Genomic DNA, 26,312 nt, shown 5'->3' on the forward strand with positions numbered 1-26,312 from the left:
TATGATTGTACAACGTTACGACCAATACTAACGGAATAAGAAACGTAACTACTCTCATTCTGGTAATGGCAATGTGGTAAAACCTAACGCTTTTACTTAAGATAATTCATCTACCTAAAAACAGAACCCTAGCAGTAGATAATGCTAGGCTTGACGTTCGATTAATAGATGTAAGATCGTCGTTACATAACTCTTTACTCGAGAAAAGTATAAATGTTCGTGAAGGCAACATTACGAATATTTTAAGATGAAGTTGGAGGTTTAAATTATATGTGTAGCCATACAGTAACATAAATAGATTTCAGGGTAAAACTATTTAGTTAGCCACTTCGAATTACGTTCCCGGAACCTACACCTCCCGAACAAACTATGGCATTCTATCAAGAAGGTAAACTTTACCCTTGTGCAAACAATTATGGGAATTGCCACCATACGATATTAAACATCAAAGTTGTACCTAAAATAAATAAATTATATATAACTATTATCATAAACTCTAAATACGTGGAAACTATATCACATAGTTTATTGTTAAAGTAAGCCACAACGTCAAATGTAAAATGTGTGTATACAATATAGACCATAACAATACAATTTTATCAATATCGTTTAAATTCTAACTTCCGATACAAAGCGATTTTCCCGTTTCAATTTAGTTAGGCAGGTAGCAAAAATGTCACAACATTGAAAAATATTTGAAAAGCCTTGTTTTTAGTTTTTGGAAAATTCGTTCCAGAATGTGAACATTGACAAAATTAAGATCTGTATAAATATTTTGCTATCTAATAATTAGACTAGTTTATATTAGTCTAGGTTCCCTAGCTTTTTGGCAACCATTTTATATTGTAGTCTAACATTTCTATCAAGAATCGTATTCCAATCACAAATGACTAACACAAATATTTCTTCACATAAATATTGGTTATTTGTTTTGAGATCAATAAAAGTACATACCGTTTGAAACTTCTATTTGATAAAGGAATTCAATAACTTGGAGCCTTTATGCTGGCTTAGAGCTTGAGATCAAATACGCCTTTTATTTCCATTGTACATACACATGATACATACCTACTTCATACATGTTGGCATAAAGTTTCTTCGTGGAAAGCGAATATTGCGATCCACACAAATACATATGTCAATCATATCCCATTTTTATGAAATGTTGGGTACAAATATCTTCTTCACTTTCAAACAATATCATAACATGATCTACCACCTAACAAGCAAATTGCTAATTAACCAAAATAGTTGATTATATTATTGATATAAGATGCAGTTGAACAATGTATTGTTTACATATTCTTAGTACAACTAAGACTCTACGGTTGTATGTAGGTAATGTATGTATTTACACAAGTATTAATTAATTATGATTAGATAATTGGAAACTGAACAGATGTTGTTGACAAAGGATTAAATTGATGTTTACTAATATCTGGTGATGTCACATGCATGTATTTATAGAAAAACATCTTCACTGATTTTTGCAAGAATTGTCTACTGAGCATGAGATTTCTTTATTTTACTTTAGGTACATCGGCGTCGCACAAAAATGTATTTTCTTAAACCTTATTAACCTAATATTAGTCATTAGAAAATTTACATTTAAAATTAGCATATAGTAGGGAAATTATATTTGTATTTTAGGAATAAATAGATTACGTGATCCAAGTTAAAACTGATTGTTTCAGGCTCGTTTGATAGGTAGGTACCTACTTATCTGTTGTTGACAGTCCTTATTTTGCTGTGTAGAACATCCTCCGTCGTTATTTTCCTCACATTACATAAAAACCTTTGGAAAATGTTTGCTTCTTACGGCTCTTATTTTTGTTTTAAAAGGTCAAATAATCAATTTTCATAGGCCCATAACCTAAAATTTTCCTCGTGTTTCGCTGCTATGAATAGTTAAACCCAATTACAAATAATAGGTAATATCATATTTCCTAAGATATTTCTTAAAAGGCTCATTCTTGATATCTTATTCACTAAGTATTTGTGGCAGTACTTAAATGGAAAGTTTTGTCGAGAATTAGGTACGCAGCGGTTAGAATATCACCTGTAGTACCAACGTCTAACAATGAAGAATGTTTGTGACGTTCAAATAGACTTGAGATAAGAGTTACAATTGGCTGTTAAAGCCCGCATACTAATAACTATTTCAGCTGTTGTTACAAAGTTTGCCAAATAACCGCTTGGATATAGGTAGGTACCTACGTGTCGTTGCCCCGAAATGAGGTACTTTTGTTGAAATTAATTTTAGCACTGTAGTGTTACGGACGCCGTTCGCCGAAAGATACAAGGTGAAGATAATAAAGCTATAAAGATATAAGTTACGGCTTTCTGCGACGGGTGGATTAAGTCACGCACCTACGATAGTATTAGCTAGGTACTAGTCGCTTTCATCGTATAGTATACATTACTTAGTAATGGAAAACAAGCCGATTCATTTTTCCGTCCTTGAACACGAAAAAATTATAGTTTTTTCGTTTTATTATAAATGAAAGTTTATGTAAAGGAAAAGTACCCCAATCATACTTTTAGATTATACGCAAATATTTATCGTTATGACTTCCGAAATAACCCTAAATAATCTCGCAGGGAAACATTCCGCTGTCATATCTAATATGTATGATATAGCGACGCACACCACACAAAATTGGACTCTTAGAATGAAGGAAATTCTCAATTTAGGCTCACCATATATCATGCAAGTTACTTATACAACCTCGACTTGAAGTGCAGTGGGGATGCCATGTTTCTATTTTGAGAGAAGTCCGACGGGTAGCTAGGTACCGTTCATAATTTGATTTTCGTGCTCTGGTTTCAATCAAGTGTGTAATGTTATTATGCTTATTTTAATAATTACAGGAAATTAAGATTCTAGCTGTAATTAAGTCAGGTCTCTAGAAAACTACTTTGATCTTCAACCATAGTTCTGATATTAAAGTGCCATTTTGGTAGCGAAAAAATGAGGCAATTTATTGGTCGAATGTATCTCTGTAAATGTCCACCACGACATTGATTGAGTCCTCACCATTACACGTCGAAAACGGGAATAGCAATTTTTCACGTAAAACACGAAGAGGGATTTTGCGGAGAAACATCCGGGATTTTTGTAAGACTCCAACAGATAGATAGATTACGCTAAGAAAGGACGTTAAAAATAGAACTACGTGGCTACCAATCCATTGTTGTAAGCACCTGTCTTTAGTTAGGAACTACAAATACGGCAGTAATTATCATTAATTTATAGTTATTAACCCCAGAAGTGCGTTGCTACCGCATCATAATCGTAAACAGTAATAAATAATGTTCAGGGTGACAATAGGTGGGCCCTGTCACAACCAGCTGTTCGGAACGACTCGCTATTGTTGCACGTAACAGAATTCATACTTAAATCAACTGGCGCAATAACAGTACAACAGTTTAATTACCTTCATGAGTAATGTACTGCTTTCAGAAACCGTGAAATTATTTGCCGTTTTGTTTCATCCAAGATATGAACTTACTTCACGAAGGTACGATGGTATTTAAGATCAAAATAGAAATGTTGAAACATATCAAGTTTTATCTAATCGGATTTCTTCTAGAACACATAACTTAAATAATGATTGAGTTTATTGACATGAAAAGGTTTCCAAACTTCGTTGGACTTATTACAAAACACTAAACTTGGGCATATAGTGCTTAAATCCTATAATAAAATTATATGTGAAGATATTCTACGTATTTACGATGTATTTTAAAGGCTGCCTGAAAATTTAATTAAATTTTAAGATGAATATTTTATCAAACAGAGTCCCTTATAAATGAATTATTAAACTAATGAGTATTCTAGGTAGAACAATTCTCACGAATGATATCCAAGAATTACTTATTTCATTAAAACATATTCACAGTAATGTAAATAGCATATTATATTTTCAGGCATTATGAGTATTATTCTCGAAGGGGTGCAGAGTTAATAATAAATAAATACACTAGATGTGTGTTTTCAATGATTGACTGCCTGACTAAGTACACAAGTGTTTTGAACAGTCGATCATTCGATATGGCTTGCACATAGACTAAACAATCATTAGAATTTTTGCTTTTAAAATTACAGATGGCTGGTCTGCTCTATTATTCTGATCGGTTGGACGAACTTCATCTAAAAGGCGGGAACTTATTGCAAGTAAGAATACTGTTCAAGTCTCAAGATCGAAGTTTATTTACTCTAACCGGGAAACTTTACCGAAAGAGAGACTATTTTAATCGTCGCTCTTCACGAACATTTTATATTCTATTTTTAGCTTTTCGATAGAGGCGGATATTTACTACAATTGGTAATGTATTTAGTTAAGTAAAAGTACACATATATAATCTATTATTATATACTCATTGACTAAAGGTAAAAGTGTTTGTTTCTCAGTTAATGAGTATTAGGATAAAAGTTTGAAACCTCTGTATGGGTAAGGAACAAATCACATTTTATTATGTAGCTATACATAAAAAGGTATGCACATGTGTTTTTACCAAAATATGATTTAATGGCAACCTCATAATAAGAATGCTCATTTATTATAATTTAACAAAAATATAAAGGAAAATAAATAGAAGGAAAGAAAATAACTCGTGTGTTTCGATTTCACTCACTGAACTGTACTTTGTTTGTGAATGGCTCAAAAGAATATTAAAATAATTTTCTCATTTCCTTTATGTTCTCAGTGAAGTGAATAACGGTTCTTTACTATTATTACTGTATTTATTGTTTAGCAGCTTATGATGAATATTATTTTATTTTTATTTTTAGATGTATAGCTTTTTATCAAGAAAACATGCTCTCCCTAGTATTTTATGTATGAAGCTTTTAAGGGATTTGATATACTTTTATTATATTAGTGATGTTTTTACGTTTTATTCCCTAATGAGTAGGTCTCGTTAATTATAAATATTAATACGTCTATTGTAAGAAAGCAACACACAACAACACATTAAAAAACAGTTTTTTTAACATGTATTCAAAAAAGAGTTTGAACACAGACAAAATTACTTTTTGTTTACAAGAAAAAATGTATAAACAATTGTATAACAATACTTACTTTTCCCGAGGAAATATTTGAAGTACCATCGCGTTTGAAACTCTGGATTTTCGAGTACAGGCGCGCTCGGGGGTCCGAATAACTGCGAACAATATTTAATATTAAATTGATGTTATAATTGCAGACATTTAATTAAAGCTTAAGTATTTGGACATTTTTACTGTTTTTAGGGCTAGTAATGAATGAATTAATTGTCCAAAACCGCTAATAACTTATCACAAATTAATTACCTAAAACTAGGAATTTTGCAGTGATTTTAATAAACTAACACAAATAATATGTTTGAGAATTGTAGTGCATCTACAACCCACCCTAACTTTATTTTGCATTTGAGTTATTTTAAACTGCTAATTCCACAAAAGCAACCCAATCCTGAAGTTTGGATTCCACGTGTCCAAAGGAAACAAAAACACCACCATTTTATTAATGGCGTGTAAAATGCCATTACTACAGAAGCCATGTCGTGCCATCATTATGGTATCATTTTAATACATGTATGTCACAATGACAAATTACGATAAATAGCCATACTTGGGCCGCAGATGCGTTGGGCTTGGGTTGGGATCACACAGACCAAGTTGTAATTGCTCATTTGTCTGCAATTAACTGGCTTGTCAACTCTTTAAACCCAAACCATGCCCAAATTGACATATAAGGTTGTGGGTTCTACTTTTGTACAATACGGACATTTTAAAAGATGATTACTTATACAGTGCGCAGTGAAAAGGCCTAAAATAATATTAACTGCAATCACACTAATATTATAAATGTAAAATTTTGTATGTATGATTGTGCGTCAATCACGCCGAAACTAGTGAACGGATTTTGGTGTTATTTGTTACTTAGTTAGTTTGTTAGTATTTCATTTCACTGCACCTAGTAGGTATCATCAGGTAGGTTCTTAAATCGAAGAATTCACTTAATTAAATTATATTAAATATACGACGTACGAGTACAAAGGTTATGTGGGAGCATTTTCTTGTAAAGAGAAACCAAATAAAATATGTCATTCAGTGAATAAATCATATATTATTGTGCTTTATGAAATACCTACGCTTTCTAGGCGAAAGGTCAGAATTTCGATTAAAATTCTGCTTTTCACCGAACGTTGCTTTTCAGTTAGTTGCTGTCGGTAAAAAACAAACTTCTCAATAAAACTCCTACCGAACTACGAACTAGAATATTGCTCTATAGAAATATTATAACTTTGGAACGGTTCTCTTTAAACATGCTGCCAGGTGTTAACAGATTTATTTTACATGTTAAAAACATTTGAACAGTTTTTATTAGAATTGTAATAACTATTTCACTACGATAAAACAAAAACAAACATATAGAAAGAAGAAAATAGAAAAAAATGCATTTATTCCACGCGCTAAACAAACAAGTGACATGTAGAGTTTATACAAATATTTGTACATACATGAGATTTTATAAAAAAAAAATAAGCGTGATGTATTTTATGATGTCATTTCCATGCCATATATTACTAGAAAACTATAGTGCCCAGAAATACACATTTAGTTTCGTATAATAACTTGCTCTACAAATAAAAATAAATACTAACCCTGCACTTAAACATCTAAAAATCTTGAAAATTAACCAACCACACACAATTATATAGACGCCAATCGAGATGCATTAACACATCCATCATATATTTGTAAGGTACACACATATTATTCATATGTAATTTCCTGTTCTGCATACACTGGTACAGCACGATACACACAAATACATATAGTACCTATGTATGTAATCATGTGTGATGGATACCGTACTCAAATTCCTCAACATACATTACACCAGCGTAGGGTTGCCCGGATATTTGCCAATAAACTTTTGACAAAGGCTCATAGTGATTTTTCGTGCGCCTACATTCTGTTATTCGACGTTTTCGCTGATATTTCATATCTATGCCTTTCAGAGATATTTAGAGAATAGAGAGCTTTTCTATTAGGTGTAATAACTTAGAAAAAGTAAGATACATTCTACATATCTCATTTTGGGCTCTTATAATTCCTATTGTAATAGGCAGCCTATTTCTAACCATCAGGCACGTTTCCGTTAGATACACACACCTTAGCAGAATGAGTAATGACGGTCATAGAAATGATTTGCTGTAAAAGCTCAAGGGGACACTATTACTAAATGGGTCAGCTGCCCCAAGGGAAAGTTTAACGCTGATTTTTCGGTATAAGGTACAGACACACCTACTCTTATTTTTGTGTGAGATTTTACGAACTTAGCTACATATTTTTTCAAATGAAAATTTTGTTCTAACAAGGGAAATATAGAGCTTTATGATTAAGGGGAAAGTGTAAACTCGCCTTTATTAATGCAATAAATAAAAAGAACTGCCTATATTGCAACTTAGCTGTAAGGTAAAAAAAAGCTTGAGAATGAAATTTCGCCGCCAACAACATTTCTTCCTACAAAGGTTTACCGTCGGAAAAAGATACTTATGCTTGTAGTAAAATGTTGATGAAAATGCTTACCTCATCCTTTTCCCCCAGCGAGTTGCCATTTTCGAGGCGATAGCGGCGCGCCACAGCATCCAAGGCTCCCGGGTCGCCGGACGCTGACAGCTGCAAAACAAACCATCCTCGTTAATGACTGACACTTTTAATCACTCACAAAGGGTAGGAAACTAATGAAAGTTTAACTTCTTGTCAACTCATGTCAGCCCGTGGGCGACTATTGAATGTATTATGTAATGAACGGGCTTGTAATGTACCTAATTTTGATAAACAAACTTGTAGACAATTGTGTCTTTCTATTGTTATACAGAATACCTTTTTTATCACCACTTTTATCCACGTTGTAAAAAATAAATCAATAAAATTACAAGTATTTCTAAAAGCTATTAACTAGGTATAATATTTTCGCGCCATTATAAGCGATTCCATATTTAAATAATTTTTATTCTGGCCAGTACATATTGTTTAAATTATTACGCTTTTGATTATTGACTGTATAAAATAGGTAAGTATTCATTTTATTAATAATACTTTTTTTAAGTCTGCAAGTAAATGAGCCAAGGAAGTATACACAATTCCTGATGGTTTTATAAATCATATTTTTTCATCGTTTCAAAACAGCATAGTACTTACCTAAGTGAACAAAAGAAAAAGTTAACAGGTAGAAAGGACTTTTATGTTAACCTGAATATAAATATTAAAATTTAAGCAAAGAAAATTAAAACTTTCCGCAAAATTTCGATCCTATTTTGGCTACATGATCCCTGAGACTGCGAAGTTTTCCAATTGGATGATAGGAATGGAAAAATTCAATCAGGCGGATGAAGACTGTTTGGAAGTTTCGAGAGTTTCAAATATTTATTATGATATAGGAGTTAGTTCACATGACATGTAATTTAGGGGTAAATACGGGTTTATCGATAACTTAATATAGGTAGGTATGTTCAATACTTTATAACTATTAAAGTTTGCTCACACAAGTTCTTTCAAAGAAGTTTAATTTACTTTTTTGTAAGTTATCCTAGCATTTGATGCCTTATTCCACGCCTTGGTAGTCTTCGTTATCTGAATACGTTTCACCTATGAGAAAACATGTTTATTTACATTTGTAATAGATACCAAGATTCAGATGTTTAATTTCATTCGAAATAGACTTTAGGTTTCCATATAACTACAAAATCGTTAAAATAAAAATATATAAAATAACATAAAAAATGTACTCACAAAATAAATCACGCAGTGAATAATAGCACGAAATGCTATTAAAACGGTTGATATTCAACGCAGTGCAGGTCGAGATTAATTGACTTTTTGATTAGACTATTATGCCACACTGCACCTAGGTATAGGTAACACGTAGGTAAACCGTATATGATTAGGTACGGTACTGAGCTTATGCGGCTCACTTCAGTTAATAGTACCTAGTGTTAATTTCAAAGGGGCGAAGTTTTAACTATGTATTTGCTGTCACTATTATTTTATCAATAAGTGTGGGAAAGCCATGTTTGGGCACGAATGGGTGGAATGACGACTCAGCTGGAGTGATACCACGGCCTCACAGAAAACCGACGCGAAATAACTCTCACGTTGTGTAAGTGAGGTTACCGGAGACCCAATTACCTCTCTTTCCAATCCCTTATTCTCCATTATCATCATCAGCTAAAAGACGTCCACTACTGAACAAAGGCCTGATACCCCAACAATGATTAAATTCCTAACCCCCAAAAGGCTGGCAACGCACTTGTAACCCCTGTGGTGTATCGGCGTCCATGGGCAGCGGTGATTGCTTACCATAAAATAAGTAAGCATAAATAATACGTAAGTACTAGAATATAATATACTTAATTACTTAGTGAGATTATAGGATTTAAAATAGCATACGTACTTACATCTAGAAATAACAGATATAATTTAAACATGACACCAAAAGTTTCATAATTCACTTTTAGTCTGAATATCGTCTAACAATCCGTCTGTCTTTATAAGCTGGGTACAAATCTTATAAAGTAACTTGATTGGCAGATTTAATTTTCCTAATGCTCGTTCTAAAATGGCTACCTCACATTTAAGACAGCTGATCTATTTGGGCAGACATAGGTTGGTACCCATTGGTCAGTTGCTAGGCGGAGCCGAGTAATCAAGACTAATGAGAATCCGATTCAGGTCAACGACCTATAAGTACTTACGTATCAAAAATCAAATAAAAAACAATTTTGGTAACGTTTTCCTTCTCATCGTGTACTTATTGGATTTGATCTCATTTCCTATGAATATTTGATTGCTTTCTCAAAGGCAGGACTAATGAAACGTTATGAATATTGTACGTGGTATTATTCCATAATAAGAGAAAACTTGCCGTGAACGGTCCTCAAAAAATTGAAATGAAAAACGTTTCTTGCAACATTAAACAATTTTATGTGAAACAGAGTTATTTACCAATTATTTTATTTATTTAACTCCATTCAGACTTCAGACTCAGTTTAACGAACAAATTGTGCTTAAAATGAAATTTGCTGAAAAGATTGTTCTCAATGAGGTTTCATTTTATTAAGAGGCTACATATCACATGGCAATGACGTATTATTACGATTTACGCCACCTATACGTAGCAAATATTTCAACTAAAATTGAAATAAAATAAATACGTTTTGTACTAAATATCCAATCTAATAAACATTCACCATTATGATTAACCACAGTAACTTAACAAAAACAAAGTAAATCCTTCAGTTAACTACCTTCTATTCAGGACTGAATATAATCAAGAAAACAATGCCTGCCATTAACTGTTTGTGGTCTAGAAACAATAAGGATTCAATAGCGGACTTAATTAATTTATTTCGACCAACAAATAGATTAAAATCGTCGTTTATAAAACAGTTACATAACCATTTGTGTATTAATTAAAACAATAATAGACCAAGGACAATAATATTACGTAAATAAGAATAATAATTTTATTATCGTTTTACATAAATCTGAAAAGAAACACGAAATATTATGTAAGGAGGTTCCATTATTCGATGAAAAGAAAAATCTGGCTGAATCATCTCAAAAAATTACCTAAGCAAACGCTATTTAAAAATTAAAAGAAATAAAAGAAAAATAAAATTTAATGGCATTTTACAACTTTTTTGACCAAATGTAGCCAGGTTTAAATTTTTTAATGAGGTTAGTATAAAAAGTTCCATTATCTGTGTGTAAAATTGGGAATTTATTTATTCTTATTTAGGTACCTAATATATTTTTAACATCTCTAATATACCTACTGCAGAAAATAGGTAAGGTTAATTTAAGCGCGTAAGAATGATAGTTGCAAACCATAAAATTAAGTCCGCCATTCACTATAATTTTTGTGATGAAGATTAAATAAAAATGAAAATATTATAAGTATTTTTAGTAGTAGTAGAAGGTACCTATCCAAACCAATAAAAGTATGGGAACACTTGATACAACAATTGTAATAAAATTAAATTAAATTCACTTCTTGTTATTACGTGTAACACACTATAACCAGAGCATTTGGTTATCATTTGAATCTTTTAAAACTATGCTTATGACATTGAACTTGAGCTTGAACTCCAATATGACAGAAAACGGCCTGGAAATCAATATTTCTAAGTAACATTTTCTATGGCTAAAATATGCCGAAATAAAATCATCCGAGTGATAACAGTTTCTACTAAAATAGGCACCTAAGTTATAACGTAGGTAATAGTAACTCAGCGTGCCGGAGTCATTTGAATGCGAAATGTTTTTTTACGAGGCTTTTTGACTCGGCGTTGGTAAAATGAATATATAAAATAGGTACCTAGTGTTCCGCAGAAAGTAGGCCTCGCATAAAGAAGCCATAACTGCCATAACGAATGGCTTTAGGGGCGTTGGTGATCGCGGTTTGATATATCGCTCTATGGTTCAATATCTCGGCGTTACCCTATTGTAAGCGACAGTGTGTAGTAATACATAATTAAAAGATTTATTATTTCCTTACGACACTTTCATTGCATAAAATAACTTCCAGTCTCATAAACATGAAAAAAAAATCTTGTAAGGCAATAACATTACATTTAACCTACATGTTGTAGTAACCTTGCTGCTGGGGCCAGCCTATACGTTCCACTTAATGTCAAGTCCGCCTGGCAAGCAGCACAACGCGTTACAATAACTTCCAATAACTATAAACAGACAACACAGCTGGTAAATACGCTACAACGAACGCGACGCCATTTTCATAACATTGTACGTCATAAATGTGCATCGATACGATAATGGCGGGATTTTGACAGTTGATAGGCGCGAACGCGGCAGGAAGAGCGGTAGCAAAATTGTTTATGATCAGGTTGCGGGCATCAACTCAATACAATCTGAATATCGTTTATTTAAAAGTCTTTCTGTACTGATACGTAGAGGCAATGCCCGCATTTGACTACTCATGTATTTAGTTGAGGGACAAACAATAGATAAAAAGGGTCTGTTTTGAATGCGATACAAAAGGATTTCGATACATCCAATAGGATAAGAAAGGTTCATCCGTCCGGTATTACAACTTCTAACAGCATTTTTATTTATTTTGGTAGGTAACAACTTTCCCGGTCCCCTGGCTGGATTTTCCCAAATCTATTATAAAATTTTGGTGAAAAAATCCATCAAAACAGCTGTTCGATACGGCTCTTGAAAAACTGGGGCGCAACGTTGGCTCGGCCTAAATATAAGGGTCCATTTATATTGCGAAGTCACGGGGCATGCGGAAAGGGCGTGACGAAAAGATACAATGTAATTATGCAATTCTCTAATGCGTATTAGCTTCTTATAGTTGCCATAATGCTTTTTTCTAGGATATACTATAGGGTATAACGTAAATACGCACATACATATGCATAGCATTTTGTTCACTATTACAAATAGTCTTTGAAAAAGTAGTAAATGCAAGCAATGAAGCCGAGTTTGCATTAAAAAAATACAGATTAGCGATATATCATTATAGGTGCTTTTTATTAGGCATACATATTATATCTATTGACATATTATTACATAACCTTAGAATAATATATCTACGAGGCAGATATTACATAAACAGACGGTGCATGCCGCGTTACGTAACGTCTTTATTGATTTCGTTGCGGAATGAATCCATAAAACTGTAAAGAAAAGTTAAGATCTATATTTCAAATTGATTGATGGAAATGTAGAAATAGAATGGTACGGTATCAGTTTTATACATTTTGTTTTGTGTCTATATTAGGTGCTTTGCCTAATAACCGAAATATTTTAAGTGAATAGCAAATTGCCATGTTTCTTTAGAGGTCGGGTAAAGTATTATTTATTAGATTTTCAATTTAATCACTCTCTATAATTTCCTATTTAAATATAAGTAGGAATATCGTTTCATGTGACGCCACAGTAATACTTAATCAACCAACAATTGTGCATATTGCAGTTGTGAGTACTTATCAATACACAATACTCAACAGTACTAAAATCTGCACTTCGAAAATAGTAATCTTGCTGGTTTTAAGGATTATTTTGCTCTTATTGCCATAATTTCGTACTAGTGAGCACACATAATGGCAGACTAACTTAAGCTATTAAAGTGCGATCGAGTGTGCAGTGAATCCTATCTCGAGGACTATCAATATTAGGATTATGTTGCGTATCACGTACGCAAGCCGAAACACGCAACTATACATACGTACCGCAATATCTTAGTACAAAATATAACCTATACAGGTGCTACGTCAATATTGGGTTTCTGATTTCAAATCATAATTTCTTCCTAAGGTGAAAGGGTCTTTATGTATGATTATTGACATAATAATATGCTATGTTCTACCAGCAAAATATTTTGGTTTAGAGGTAAAAGAAAAAAGATGGTAGAGTAATTCGGTAGAAACAGTAACTTTTTTAGTAGGTAAATAATAATTGTGTGTGTGAACGACAGCGAAATCTTTTGTATTTTATTTATATTGGTCAGTTCAGAATAATCGACCTGTATCTGTACCATTAGTATGAGTTTGATTTACGTTTAAAGTAATCTAAACGAGTGCGCGTTCGACTCTCTGATTGGCTGGCTCGAATAAACCAAACAACCAGATCGTTGTGTTACATTATATTGACTGTTGTGGGTACATTGTGACCGCTCGACCATCGAGGTAGACCACAGAACAAACGAACAGACAGTATTTTTCGGTTCTATGGGTAGAACAATATTCCAAATTTTATAATGAAGAGAGATAAAGGGTATTCTTGAACAAAGTTCTAATTTTCTAACAACTCCGTGGTTTCAAGCGCTTCTAAGATGCTGTTAAGTATTTAGCCGATATTGAGTTTGGAATAAAATAGTTCTGTAAGTAATTATGGTTATTATGTGGTTCGTAACTTGTTAAGAATTTGTTTTATTGAACAACTTTAAAGATTATTTGACTAACGTAAAATATTGATTGTGGCTTGCGGAGAATTCAGGTTTGAATTTTGGTATTTCAACCTCATTTTTTTTGTAAATAGCTGTTTTAAATTTTTTTTTTATTTTTTTTTGTTTCCAACAAATATGTGTATGTGTGTTAATAGTTTTAAACACAGTGTAAGTGTTTTATGGAAATATAGATTAATGTTATCGACGGACGTACCTAAGTAGCTATCAATAAAGTTAGTCTTTGGTTGGACAGTTCTTTTATTGTAGGACTAGCTACTTCCGCGCGGTTTCACCCGCTCTGCTCGGCTCCTATTGGTCATAGCGTGATGTTTTATAGCCTATAGCCTTCCTCGATAAATGCACTATCCAATACAAAAAGAATTATTCAATTCGGGTTAGTAGTTCCGGAGATTAGCGCGTTTAAACAAACAAACTCTTCAGCTTTATAATATTATATATACATATTAGTATAGATTTATAGAGACTACGTTTTAATAAAATTGGACTTTAATGCTAATAGTTTAGAGATTGATTAACAAAGTCAGTGGGTAGCCTTAGGGGCGGATTTCTATCATCAGTTTCAGTTTCTATCATCTGTTTATTTGTATCAAAAGATGGAGCGAGTATCACAGTCAACTCTTACAAGTCAGTAGTAGTAATAAAATAAAGGAGTAACCTAAAATTCCGGAGTGAATTATATTTTACTACGCTAAAGCAAAATAAAGTTGAATAGATGTATCACATTGTGTAAAATCGTACCATTCATTGTGTGTAAAAATTCACTAGAATACATTTACACAAAGAAATGTAAAGGGACATTTAACAAATCGTCCACGTTGACCGCCATCCAATAAATCCTGTTGTATAACCTCAAAATTTAAAGAATGCCTTTTTCCCAGACCCTTGTTAAATATGGGATTTTTTGGACATTTCTTTTAGGGGCAGTATAAAATAACGTGTTCATTTGCGACTTAATTTACTTACATGTTTGATTCGGGAATTTAATAAAGAGGGTGGTATTTTTTATGATATAAGCCGGTAAACAAGTCAACAAATCACCTGATGATATGCAACCACTATCGCCAATGGATACCCAAATACGAGAAGCGTTACAAGTTTGTTGCTGGCCTTTTGAGCGTTAGGAATTTCTTTCTTCCCCAATAAGGTTATTGGGGAAACGGGGATTGGGAAGATTGGAAAGAGGGGTAATTGGGCCTTTGGGTTCACTGGGTAATTGGTACTTCGGGAGGGTAATTTTATATGACAATGACGGTCACGATTACATACTTTTTCTAAGAGTTGAACGTAGTTATACATTGGGATAATTGGACAGTTTCGATTAATACATTTTATTGGTCTTGTTGAAGAAGAAAGAATAGATTATGAAGTAGAAAACATAACAAATTTTATATGTTGATGCTGGTTAAGTGGATAACCAGTAAGGCAAACCAATCCGAATAACTTAAATTTGACATATAAATTTAATGTGTTAATATGAATTACTAGAATTGCTAACGAGAAAACGGGACAATATTAAATCGTATTTTGTTTACGAATACAGAATCGGCTTTACCTCTTTCAATATTAAATCTGGAAAGTGTGCCGTAATATTTTAGTTTGTTTGTTTGTTTCAAAGTTACATTTCGATCGAACTGTTGGCCTAACAAAATAATTGGCTTGTTTGTTTGTTTTAAATTAAATTATATTTCTCGCCTGTCTGCAAAATCTATTGGATTATCGTAAAAATGTTGATGAAGAAGATTATGGCTTCTAAGAAAGATGTTTGTATCAAAATAATAAATTGATTGAAAAGGACAACAAAAACCATTTTAGACAATTTAATTTAGTACCGCAAATTGTTAAAAAAGGGTTTAATCTAGTTTGGCTGATTAAGATAAATCATTGAGAGCTCTTCTCGAATATTCAGAATTCTGTTAGTAATAAAACCTAACTAGAATTCATCAACAGCACCGGATTACGAGTTCTTCGTAGCAATTACTACGACGTAGCACATTGCTACGCTTGCTACGTGTATTTCGTAGCAGCTTGATCAGTGTTCCATTCACTACTCGTATTTCGTACTTTACTGAAATGCAATATTCGTTGAGCACGGTTCTTGAAATTTAATGGACCTTGGATGAATTCGATAACCGAAACCAACTTTGAAAGGTCAAAGCTGTAACTGAAATCTCGAGGGAGGTGCCGGTATCGCTAAATGAAAATTGATAATCATATTGTTTTTTCATTTCTTCGAAGAATGTAAAATAAAATCTGTTTCTGTTACATTTACATTTGTGAATAAAGATTTCCGTTAAAATCACATTTTCTTTACGAAACGGATATTCGATGCTATGTTAATTTGTCTGATTTCTGCAATTTAATGGACAATGTTTTTCTATTTCATTTCACAATATTGTGGAAGAGGAGTAACTTGTAGGATTTTCACGTTCTTTATTTCTTGTAAAAGAATAGACATACATACACAACCTCACGCCTGTCTCCAATGGGGGTAGGCAAAGACTATAGAACGCCAATTGCTACTCATGTATAATTATATGAAACTCTTTTGGAAAAGATCGATGGAGGTATATGATTAACTTAGTAATAATCTAATTAGGATTTAATATAACTCCTATACGGCATATATCAGTAATACCACAAGAATCAAATTTCACTAGTCTATGTTATTCCATGAACTTATTCTATATGTATATTATAGTATATGCATAACATAGGTATACTTATGTTTATAGGATAATTAACACTATTATTATTATATTCAGTGAAGTATTAAATTAAGTTTCAAGTGTAAATGTGGTCGGGCCTCACTGGACAAATTTAGTGATGGTAATTAAGTACGGTTAATTGGTAAGTAAATAATATTCAAATTAACTACGGTTCTATAGAATTTCATAATTAATAATGAAAATGGAGTACTTGGTTCTGTTATGATAGTAGTTGTTAATAAAAATGTATATTTAAGTTTAAATAATATGTTTAATTGTATAGTGGTATTACGTGTCGTAATGTGAACCTTTCCATACCCTTTCGGGGATAAAAAGCGTGACGTTGTATATAAATAATATGTTTAATTCACCTTATAGAATTTGTACTTTTCTCTGATCATATATAAGGCTCGCATTCTAGAATCTAGTTCAATTAAAAATATAAAATATTAATATTGCTAGCGCTAAGAGTGTTGCGTTTAAAATATTTTAAAATTCAACTATTTGATTAACTGTAGCAACTATGTTAAACAATTTCCATTTTATAAAGTATTATGTTTTAATAGCCATAATAATATGCATCTACAAAAGCGCATCAGTAATCAAATAAAAATACAAATTGTAATCAGGTTTGGAAACTGTTAAAGTTCTCTTTGAGCGTACCGTGAGCAATAAAACAATGAATACACTTCGTTTAATCGTTCCTTTTGAGTCCACTCTTACCGAGAACTACGATTACTTTTTTAGAGTTCCGTGCAAGTGGTTGTAGAAAGTTATTGGGTTCTTGATTAACTATTTTCTCAATTTTCATATAATATACTTGTGAAGCCTAAATTATGTGTTTTTATTTTATTTTGTTTAATTAGACTTCCTCTCACACTTGAATAAAGCATACAATTATATGCTAAAATACCATTTACTTTAATTTACATGGCCTTATGAACCTTCAATTACAGGGAATCACATCCTGCGAATTAACTTAAATGTGTTAGGAGCGGTTCCAGTGACGTTATAATCCTACTAAATGAGATAGTTTGTGATTATGTATGAATGTGTATATAGGGATCACGATGAAATTTGGAACAGGGGTAGATTATGGTCTGGAATAACACATAGGCTATTTTTATCCAACGAGAACGCGGGCGAAGCCGCTGGCAGAAGCTAATGGTAATTGTAAAAGTGATTGTATAAAGGTAGAAAATATACTACTTGATTAGCTTGTTGAGATAACAATGATTATAATAAATATATAATTCAGTTTAAAATACTTTACAATTAAACGCCAAGTAGGTTACGTTATTACCCTAAATGCAAGACTGTGGAATAATTTCTATTTAAATAAATCATTCAATAGAATACAAAAGTACTCGTGACTCGTATGTATAGAAAATCAAGCCAGAGACGTATTAATTGGGGGTACATAGACCCTATTATAAAGAAACACTTGTTAACTTCTGAAAATTTTTACTGAAAAGGTTTCGACCGTACTAATTGCCTCTTGAAAAAGAATTAGTCCAGTGTAATTAGCTGCTAGTGAGTTTGAAAACAAATAAAACTTGTTTCTTTTTTTTGTTGTGAAAATGAAATTATCGCTCTTCAATTATACAATCAATTAATATTAATATAATTATGTATAATATATACATAACACGCCATTAGCTAAAGTCATCACTAGAGAGTTGAAAATGATGATGTGATTACCATTATGCCACAAAGAACGCTAGAAAAGGAAAAAAGAAGATTTATGTACACCTGCTGTAATTGAAGAAATTTTCATGTAAAAATACAGGACTACTAAACAAATAAGTAGTCAATTGTGAGTGACCTCAAATCGGTGAAGCAACTAATACTTTTGGAGTTCTACTTGATTTTGGCTATGTTAACAGTCTAGTCTGGTACATCTGGTTCCTTTATTGTATACCAAGTATATTTACTTAGTGGTTACCAACTGTGTGGTCCTGATGCAGTGGTGCGAAAAATAGACTAACTGCATTCAAACTACAAAGGCAAATTCAAAGCTTTTATTTTAACTAAACCAGATAGGTAGTTGTGAAACTACAAAAAAAGAATCTGTCAGTCTGTCAAAACAGAGTTGAAATCTGTTCAAAATCTACGTAGGTATAAAATTTTCCACACCCAGTCCTTTGTATTCCAATATACATTATACTAAAGAAAATCAAGAACCACTTACTCGAAAAGCTAGCGATAAAATAAATAGCTAATTGAAATGATTCATGAATTATTCTCGGTAAACTCATCCAAGTTTTGATGAGGCAGGATTTATGTGGCAGTTTATGCCTACAATAAATTATGAGAATTTCTATATAACTGGAGAAATGTGGGTGTAATACAAATAACGTCATGATGTTGAAAAAATAAAGACATGTCGAAAATAAAGACATGATATTGGTTTTTATACAAAAGGTCAAGAAAACATATCGAAGTTATTTTATTTCGAAGAATCAGATCACCAGCATTTTAGGAGATTCCCGTATAAATATGTGGTTATTTGTTTTTTTCCATATATTATAAATCAGTTTTAACTTAAAACTTCGCATCATCAAAGTCGGCAATGAAGTCAGCAAACAGAATACAATATTCACGCCTCTTGTTCCTTCCCCTTTTAGTTCTTATTTACTGTCTAGCCTACCTAATGTTAGATTAGGTAGGCTAGACAGATCTTTAATATTAATATAAGTCTAGTTACTGGAGCGGTCCCAACACTTCATCAGTGTCTCATTGTCAGCCATCATGACGGTCCGATTGTTTCACTCGCTTCGATGAGCTTCGTCAGATTAATTGCTTAATTAGTACTGGGCATTGGGCATGCGCGAATTGAACGCTATCCTGAACTAGCTTTGATTGTAAACCGAATATCTAGCTTAATTAATTACAATTAATTAAATTCTTAATTGTTCACGCGTGTGTTTTAGTATTGAATGTCAGATCGTAAGAATTATGGTGTATTGTATATTGCTGGGGGAGGATGGTTGTTACACTTTATTTGGAAACAGTAATCGAGTCTATTTTACTTTATGGTATTTACATCTGTACGAATTCTGCTATAGACAATGGTATTTATGATAAAATAATATTTGATGGCATTATGGCACATGCGCCTCGACCTGAGTGATACCACGGCCTCACAGAATACCGACGTGAAACAACGTGCGTAGAGTTTTGTGTGAGTGAGGTTACCAGAGGCCCAATTACCCCCCTTTCCAATCCCCGATTCCCTAACAACCCTTAAATTTCTAACCCCCAAAAGGCCGGTAATGCAATGTAATGCCTCTGGTGTTTCGGGTTGCCATGAAAAAAGAACAGACAACTTTAGATGATAGGTAATAAACCTATCTCGACTATGTAGATAATTTATTCGATTTTCAACTACAATGCAAAATAATAATCATGATTGAGGTAATTTATACTGGTGACTGTACACAATGTAATCACTGAGATAGCAGCATTCCCATTAGTTATTTACATACATAACAATATGTATGTAACGTAGCGTGAGGCTTAGTACGGCGGAGTGGTAATCCCTTAGACTGCTCATTTGCGCGCATAACTTCACTTACAGTTACTAATAAGGTAACTTGTGTTGCGAGGTAGGCTAATAAGCTACAATGATGGCTTATCCCTACTATTGTGTCCTTATTAAAACTTCTATAAGGATTATAATCGTGTAAAATCTACTTAATGAGATTTCATGTAGGATTTGCTACAAATTAATGTTTGAATAATTTTGACGAAACTTTTATTGGCAGGTAGCTGATGTATTAAGGAGCAACTTGGCTACTTTTATTTTAGAAAAAATATTTTATTTTAAAATAAATATATCAATCAAAAACCCACATTTTGTTGGAAGTCATTATTCTAAGCAGACGAAGTCGCGGACAACAGCTAGTATATATTATATTAAAAGCTTGAATGTCTCTCCAAATGTATGAATGTTGGTGGCAGTCAGAGCAAGTTAACCCTCTTTTATGTCTAGTAAAATAATTGGTGAACAGTAAATACGAATAAGGTATATTAGTGTATATGTCTACACGTACAGACGTACATACACCTCTGTATAAATCTACTGGGAATATATAAATAAGTTATGGTAGAAAAGTTTTTAGACTGGAAAGCTGATGTTTAATGTTTCGGTGTCTAGAGGATGTCTGTTTGAAGTTGAAATTCTATTAAAACTTATTATAAACTCAAGTACCATTAAAACAGTAATAATTAAATTTCTCTAAGAGCTTTATTCCCTAAAGTTGTGGGTAGAATTGAACTGTATATTCATTAAATAATTATATATACTAGTGGTCGCCTAGTGGTCGAAATTCGACCATATACGATTTAATTTACAATACCACTTTCCATACGTTCAAGGATAATTTTTATTTAACAAATTGCTATTAGTTTTGTGAAATTCAAATTAATATATTTCGGCGGATCATGAATAACCAAACCTCCTTCAATGAGAAACCTCTTTTCATATGAGACGTGAGAATATCATCGCAATGTCTATCAATTTTGACGTTTTGTCAAATACGATGCTATGCATGGTAGTGTGTGTAATGTTTTATTTATTGATTTAATGTACTCTTTATAAGCATTATTTTTGAAAAATATTAGCATTTTTCACTTCTCCTACACATAAACTATAAGTGTACCAAATTTTATGCTCCTACGTCCGCGCAATTTTCGTAAAAAGGTTCCGAAAGTTTTTGCATCACGTATTAATATATAGATTAATTAAAGACTGTTTGACATTCCGGATCTCCTTGTACTGGGAATCAAACCTGAGACCGCCCGGGTCTTTAATCAATAATGTTTAATAAAGCAAATATCCTAAAAAATACAATACATCCGAACCGATTTACCGAAATGCCCACCCAGGGAATGCGGAAAATTACTCTGAATTGACAAATTGTCGAAATGACGATTCGGAAATTGGCCTCCGATGACTGGAAGTGAAAAGATATGTCGGTAATATAGGAACGTATGATGTCATGTTCCGATTCAAGGGTGGAACAAGGCATGTCGCCTTGGGGGAATTTTTGTATCGAGGCCTGTATTGAAGATTTATGTTTGGTATGTATAGAAGAGAAGACCTTTAAATGTAATAAATATTTATTTTAAAGAAAGCACTTTACAGTGGCACATATTATTGACACTTTTGGCTTTGATCACGCCCATGTAATAAATAACTTTTCGTTTACGCTTCTGTTTTAGTACGGCACCTACTGAGAATTCTTCCAGTCGTACTTTGTCTTATCAAATCTTTGTACGCCAGTAACATTTGTGACCTTTGATAAATGATTTAATTTTATTAAAAGTCAAGGTACTTGCATATTCATATTTCACAATTTCATATTGTAATTGGATAAATGTTTAATCACTTAAATGGTTTATTATGGTTAAGCTGAATAAATGCACAGGTAAAAGATACTCACACCTACGTTTTATTGATTATTAAAAGGTTTCTTCTCTTGTTTCTCATAGGTCATATCATATATGTTATAGCCAGAATAAGAAGGTTTAAGCAGGTGTACTTAATAAATCCAGTATTTATCAGGTCCAATGAAAGTGTGCTTGTTGTCCAATGCTATATGAGAATTTAGAAATTAGGAAGCAAAACTGGTGGTGGCATCGAATACGAGATCTTGAGCCAGGTAACAACATTAGTAGTCATTTGATCTAGACTGAAGAAATCATCCTAATTCTTGCTTTCTTTATATAAATATTATTCTTTTATATATTATTTCTATAATAACAGGTTCCTTTTCCTTCTATCTTTTAATGAATAAAATAATAATATTCATGAATAAGAAAAATCCTATTTCCGAAGAATATTCTTTAAGTAATACTTACCTATAAGAAATTAAATATCTAATGAGATTGAGTTGTTATCATTAATAAGGATTACCTCATACATAAGAATAAGAAACAATACTATTTTCGTAACAATCCTTATAATATTTTGTTCACTATTATTAAAGAAGAGAAAGCAAAAAAGGGATATATATGGACTAACTAGGCCGGCATTATTAATGTAACAAAATACATGAATGTTACGTATTATTATAACAATACTTAGGTAGTCAGAATCTTTGTCGATTGAGTTCTCAGAAACACAAGAAATATTTTTATTGGCCATCTATATCCATTATTTTTAGAAAAAATCAAAATGTAGTATTAGAACCTTTATCTGATCACAATGAGTTTGGTATCTGTTTCTTGTCCATAACTAAAAACAAATGGATGTCTTGGTATATAGTCTTGTATGTAGTTACTCTTATAAATATGAAATGGTACGATTAAGTCGTTATTGTATTTAACCTACATTTATTAATCCACTACCTCGGTATTATTTTTGTCATTACCTATAGCAGGGCGCCCGACTTTACTCTTTAAGCCCCGACCTTACGGAGCTACTTGTGTATCATTAGGGCACAACCCAACCAGGGCTGACCCTTCCATAATCGGCCTTGTCAAGACGTAACTGGGCTGTGACATTCTTGCAGTAAGTATGAAGTATTAGCCTCATTCTGGTATTATTATACTTATATTAAGGCACGTGAACGTACTTTGGGCTAGTTACAAGAGTGAATAAATAAGAATAATAAATAAATAATAAGATGATGAAAGCAATAGATCGGGGATTAAAGGCGTAACGTTATAAAAAAAGCACTAGTATAAACTTAGCTTTAAAATTGAACTACGATAGTCAAAGAAAATTATAATAGAAATTTCTCAAATAAGGTTCAGATTGCTAATTAGATGCGTGTGTATGACTAGATGAATGAGTGTGTAACCAGCAAAGCAGTACGTTAACACCATAAGGAATAAGTGCACAATGCTTTATTGCCTACAGTCTACTTTATTCTAGTATGTTCCTATTGGCGTACTCTACTTGTGTAGTGCGAAACCACAATATGTTTAGTAGTTTAGTGTAGGTGGTTTTTGCCATGGGAAAAAGGCGTGAGTATATGTATATTGCTAAAAGTTATATATTATTCTAAAACGAAGTGGATGAGAACTAACATATTATTACAACAAGTTATACTATAGGTAAACCAAACATAATAACAATAACAGAACTAATTTGTAAGTTGAACTTAGTTGTTATGCGTAGCTCTAACCGTAAATATAATGCAAGATTGAAGAGCTATATTATTATGTGGAATTCAAGGACTGTAGTTTGGAGTTTCTCAAAAACTGGCTAAAATGGTTAAGAGACAGTTATGAGCTACTTATAACTCGCTGACAACAACGGGACTGATCTCTACCAAAGGGGCCTGTTACCTCTACAGTGGTATAGCAAATAATATATAAAAGGAAAAGAGAGTGTGCCTGTGGTCTGATGAGGAAGGACCTGAACCATAAGACATTACCAAAGAGGCAGTGCTTCTAATTACCAACACAACAATGTCGTTAGTTTCCCTCACAAAGCAAAATTGCACAGATTCCAATCAAATACCAAGTCTTTTGTATGAGTGGGAGTTATATTCATTTCCCAACATCAAATACAAACAGAGGATGACAGGCTTTTATGTCACCGTATTTCAAACTCAATAGTTGTTTATATATGATAGCTATTTGTTTGTCTGGCCCTTCAGGCACACTGCTGGCTTTCACGTTAATCTCGGAAAAATTGAGATACCAAGAATAAGGGATGACTTGTCTAAAAAAATGTTTTCAAAAGAATTCATTATTCGTAATCTTGCTGAGTCAAACAAATGAAATTGCTTTCTCTTATTTGTTTACGATGATATTAGCTTACCGTAATGAAATAAAAATGTAATAATTAAATTCGTTTATTAATTCGGTTAATACCTCAGTTTAATTAATTCCACTTAATAGTCGAGGCGATGTTCGCTGTACCGGCAAATCGAATATTCAGCGATTTACGAGGATCATTTTCGTATGATCCTTACGATTGATGGTGTATTTTTCCAATCAATTGGAAAACGTGTGTATATTAGCGTTGTAATTCAAAATATTGTTTATAAGTCTGTAATAATACGGTCTACGCGCAATTACTTAAAGACCCAACCGCAAATGTCACACACATTGGCTTTATTATCGCAATAAAACTTAAATACAAAGGCAAAAGTGTCTATTCACTAATAACGTGGGACAAGTATGAACAATGCGCCATTGTGCGCAGTTATCACACAACAATGGCTTAGAATTGATACAGCCCTTTGAGCTGAATCATCGCGCGCACAATTATACGTAGCACACACATACGTGTCTCAGACGGCGTGGCGGTCCTTATGTCAGTGACAACTGAGAAAAGGTCAATAATTGATAGTAGACAAAATATGTGATGAGAAATACCTATTATAAATTTCGATGGAAAATAAATTAATTGAATTTAATAATGCTTCGTTGGTTATATGACGACTATAAGTTAGAAGGGGTTAGCGAAACTTACAATAATAAAGTAACCCTGATCCTTATTCCGAGACAAGACATAGCATAGACTCTATCTTCAGAGCCATAACATTAGTAGGATTAGCAAGAAGTATGATGAGTAAAGTGTTACATTGTGAGATACACTAAATTGTACTTAAGTAACGTTATTTGAGTGTATTCTCTTATGTGGAGACTAAAAGGATAAATAATCCTTGCTTAGAAATAATTGCGTACAAAACCAGAAATGCGATTTATAGACGCAGAGTAAACGTTACATAAACGCAACGTGTACGCATCTATCACGATGAAGACTTGTATTGGACGAACGCCAGGGAGCCGTGCAGTTATACGCTTCCATATAAACTACACTTACTTTGAAACAGTATCACATTTATTCATTACAAAGTCAGCAGAAATTGTAAAAGCTGTTTTGTTTGCGAGAAATCCGCTTTTCGAAGCTTGCAGTTTAATTTTGAAATATCTGATGAACAAAGAGGCTTTGTCACATTGTCAGAATTTTTGGTGCTTTTGAAAAATTACTTTAATGCACTAACTTTAAAGATTCATTTCATTTGTTTTATAATTTAAGGTTTGATACATTTTGGAGATCATTAAAAATATTAGTTAGTGCGTGAATACGTGTTAAAATAAAATGATGAATGCGCAATTTCTGTGAAAATATCCAGTCATGTATAAATTGGATTCGTCTGGGAGTCAGATTTTATTTATTACTTTTTTATTTACCATCTATTTTTTGCTTTGCCACAGTCCATATTGTGGTTGGATGTTGTTTGCGGTTGTATACCTATATTTATTGTACAATCACGTTTCGATGAATATTTGGATCGAATATACAGTGATCGTAAGCCGAGGTGATGAGACTTAAGTGGCTAAAACTTATAGAAAATCGTAAAAACCAAAAGAATTTCATTAAAGTTTCATCTGTAGGTCGAATATAAAATACGTATTTCAAAGTATTCACACAATTTGTGTAATAATTCTGGTTAAACGCAATTTGCTGTCAGAAATAATGAATTCGTAAAACTCTCAATGCAATTCAATGAAAACATGTTTATAGTAGGAGTTATTTTCATCAAATTATTGTCATTCATATAATTGTTTTCAGAACAATAGTTCAACCGCAAATTAATAACTGGATGCTATCGACATTTACAATTGTCCAATAAACACAATAAAC

The 26,312-nt window shown here is 32.6% G+C and overlaps 1 protein-coding gene across 7 annotated transcripts in view; it reads right to left on the reverse strand.

The window, feature by feature from the left end:
* The window catches only part of LOC118262332 (GTPase-activating Rap/Ran-GAP domain-like protein 3), a 228,910-nt gene that overhangs the window by 10,446 nt on the left and 192,152 nt on the right, over positions 1 to 26,312 (reverse strand). For all 7 annotated transcript variants that reach the window (XM_050697224.1, XM_050697227.1, XM_050697228.1 and 4 more), the window contains 2 exons: positions 7,583 to 7,672; positions 5,085 to 5,166 (listed from right to left, as the gene is read on the reverse strand). In XM_050697224.1, the coding sequence (XP_050553181.1) occupies positions 5,085 to 5,166; positions 7,583 to 7,672 (172 nt within the window). The remainder of the gene's footprint in view (positions 1 to 5,084; positions 5,167 to 7,582; positions 7,673 to 26,312) is intronic.

The sequence above is a fragment of the Spodoptera frugiperda genome, chromosome 12, assembly GCF_023101765.2.
Source record: "Spodoptera frugiperda isolate SF20-4 chromosome 12, AGI-APGP_CSIRO_Sfru_2.0, whole genome shotgun sequence".
NCBI classification, from domain to species: Eukaryota; Metazoa; Arthropoda; class Insecta; order Lepidoptera; family Noctuidae; genus Spodoptera; species Spodoptera frugiperda.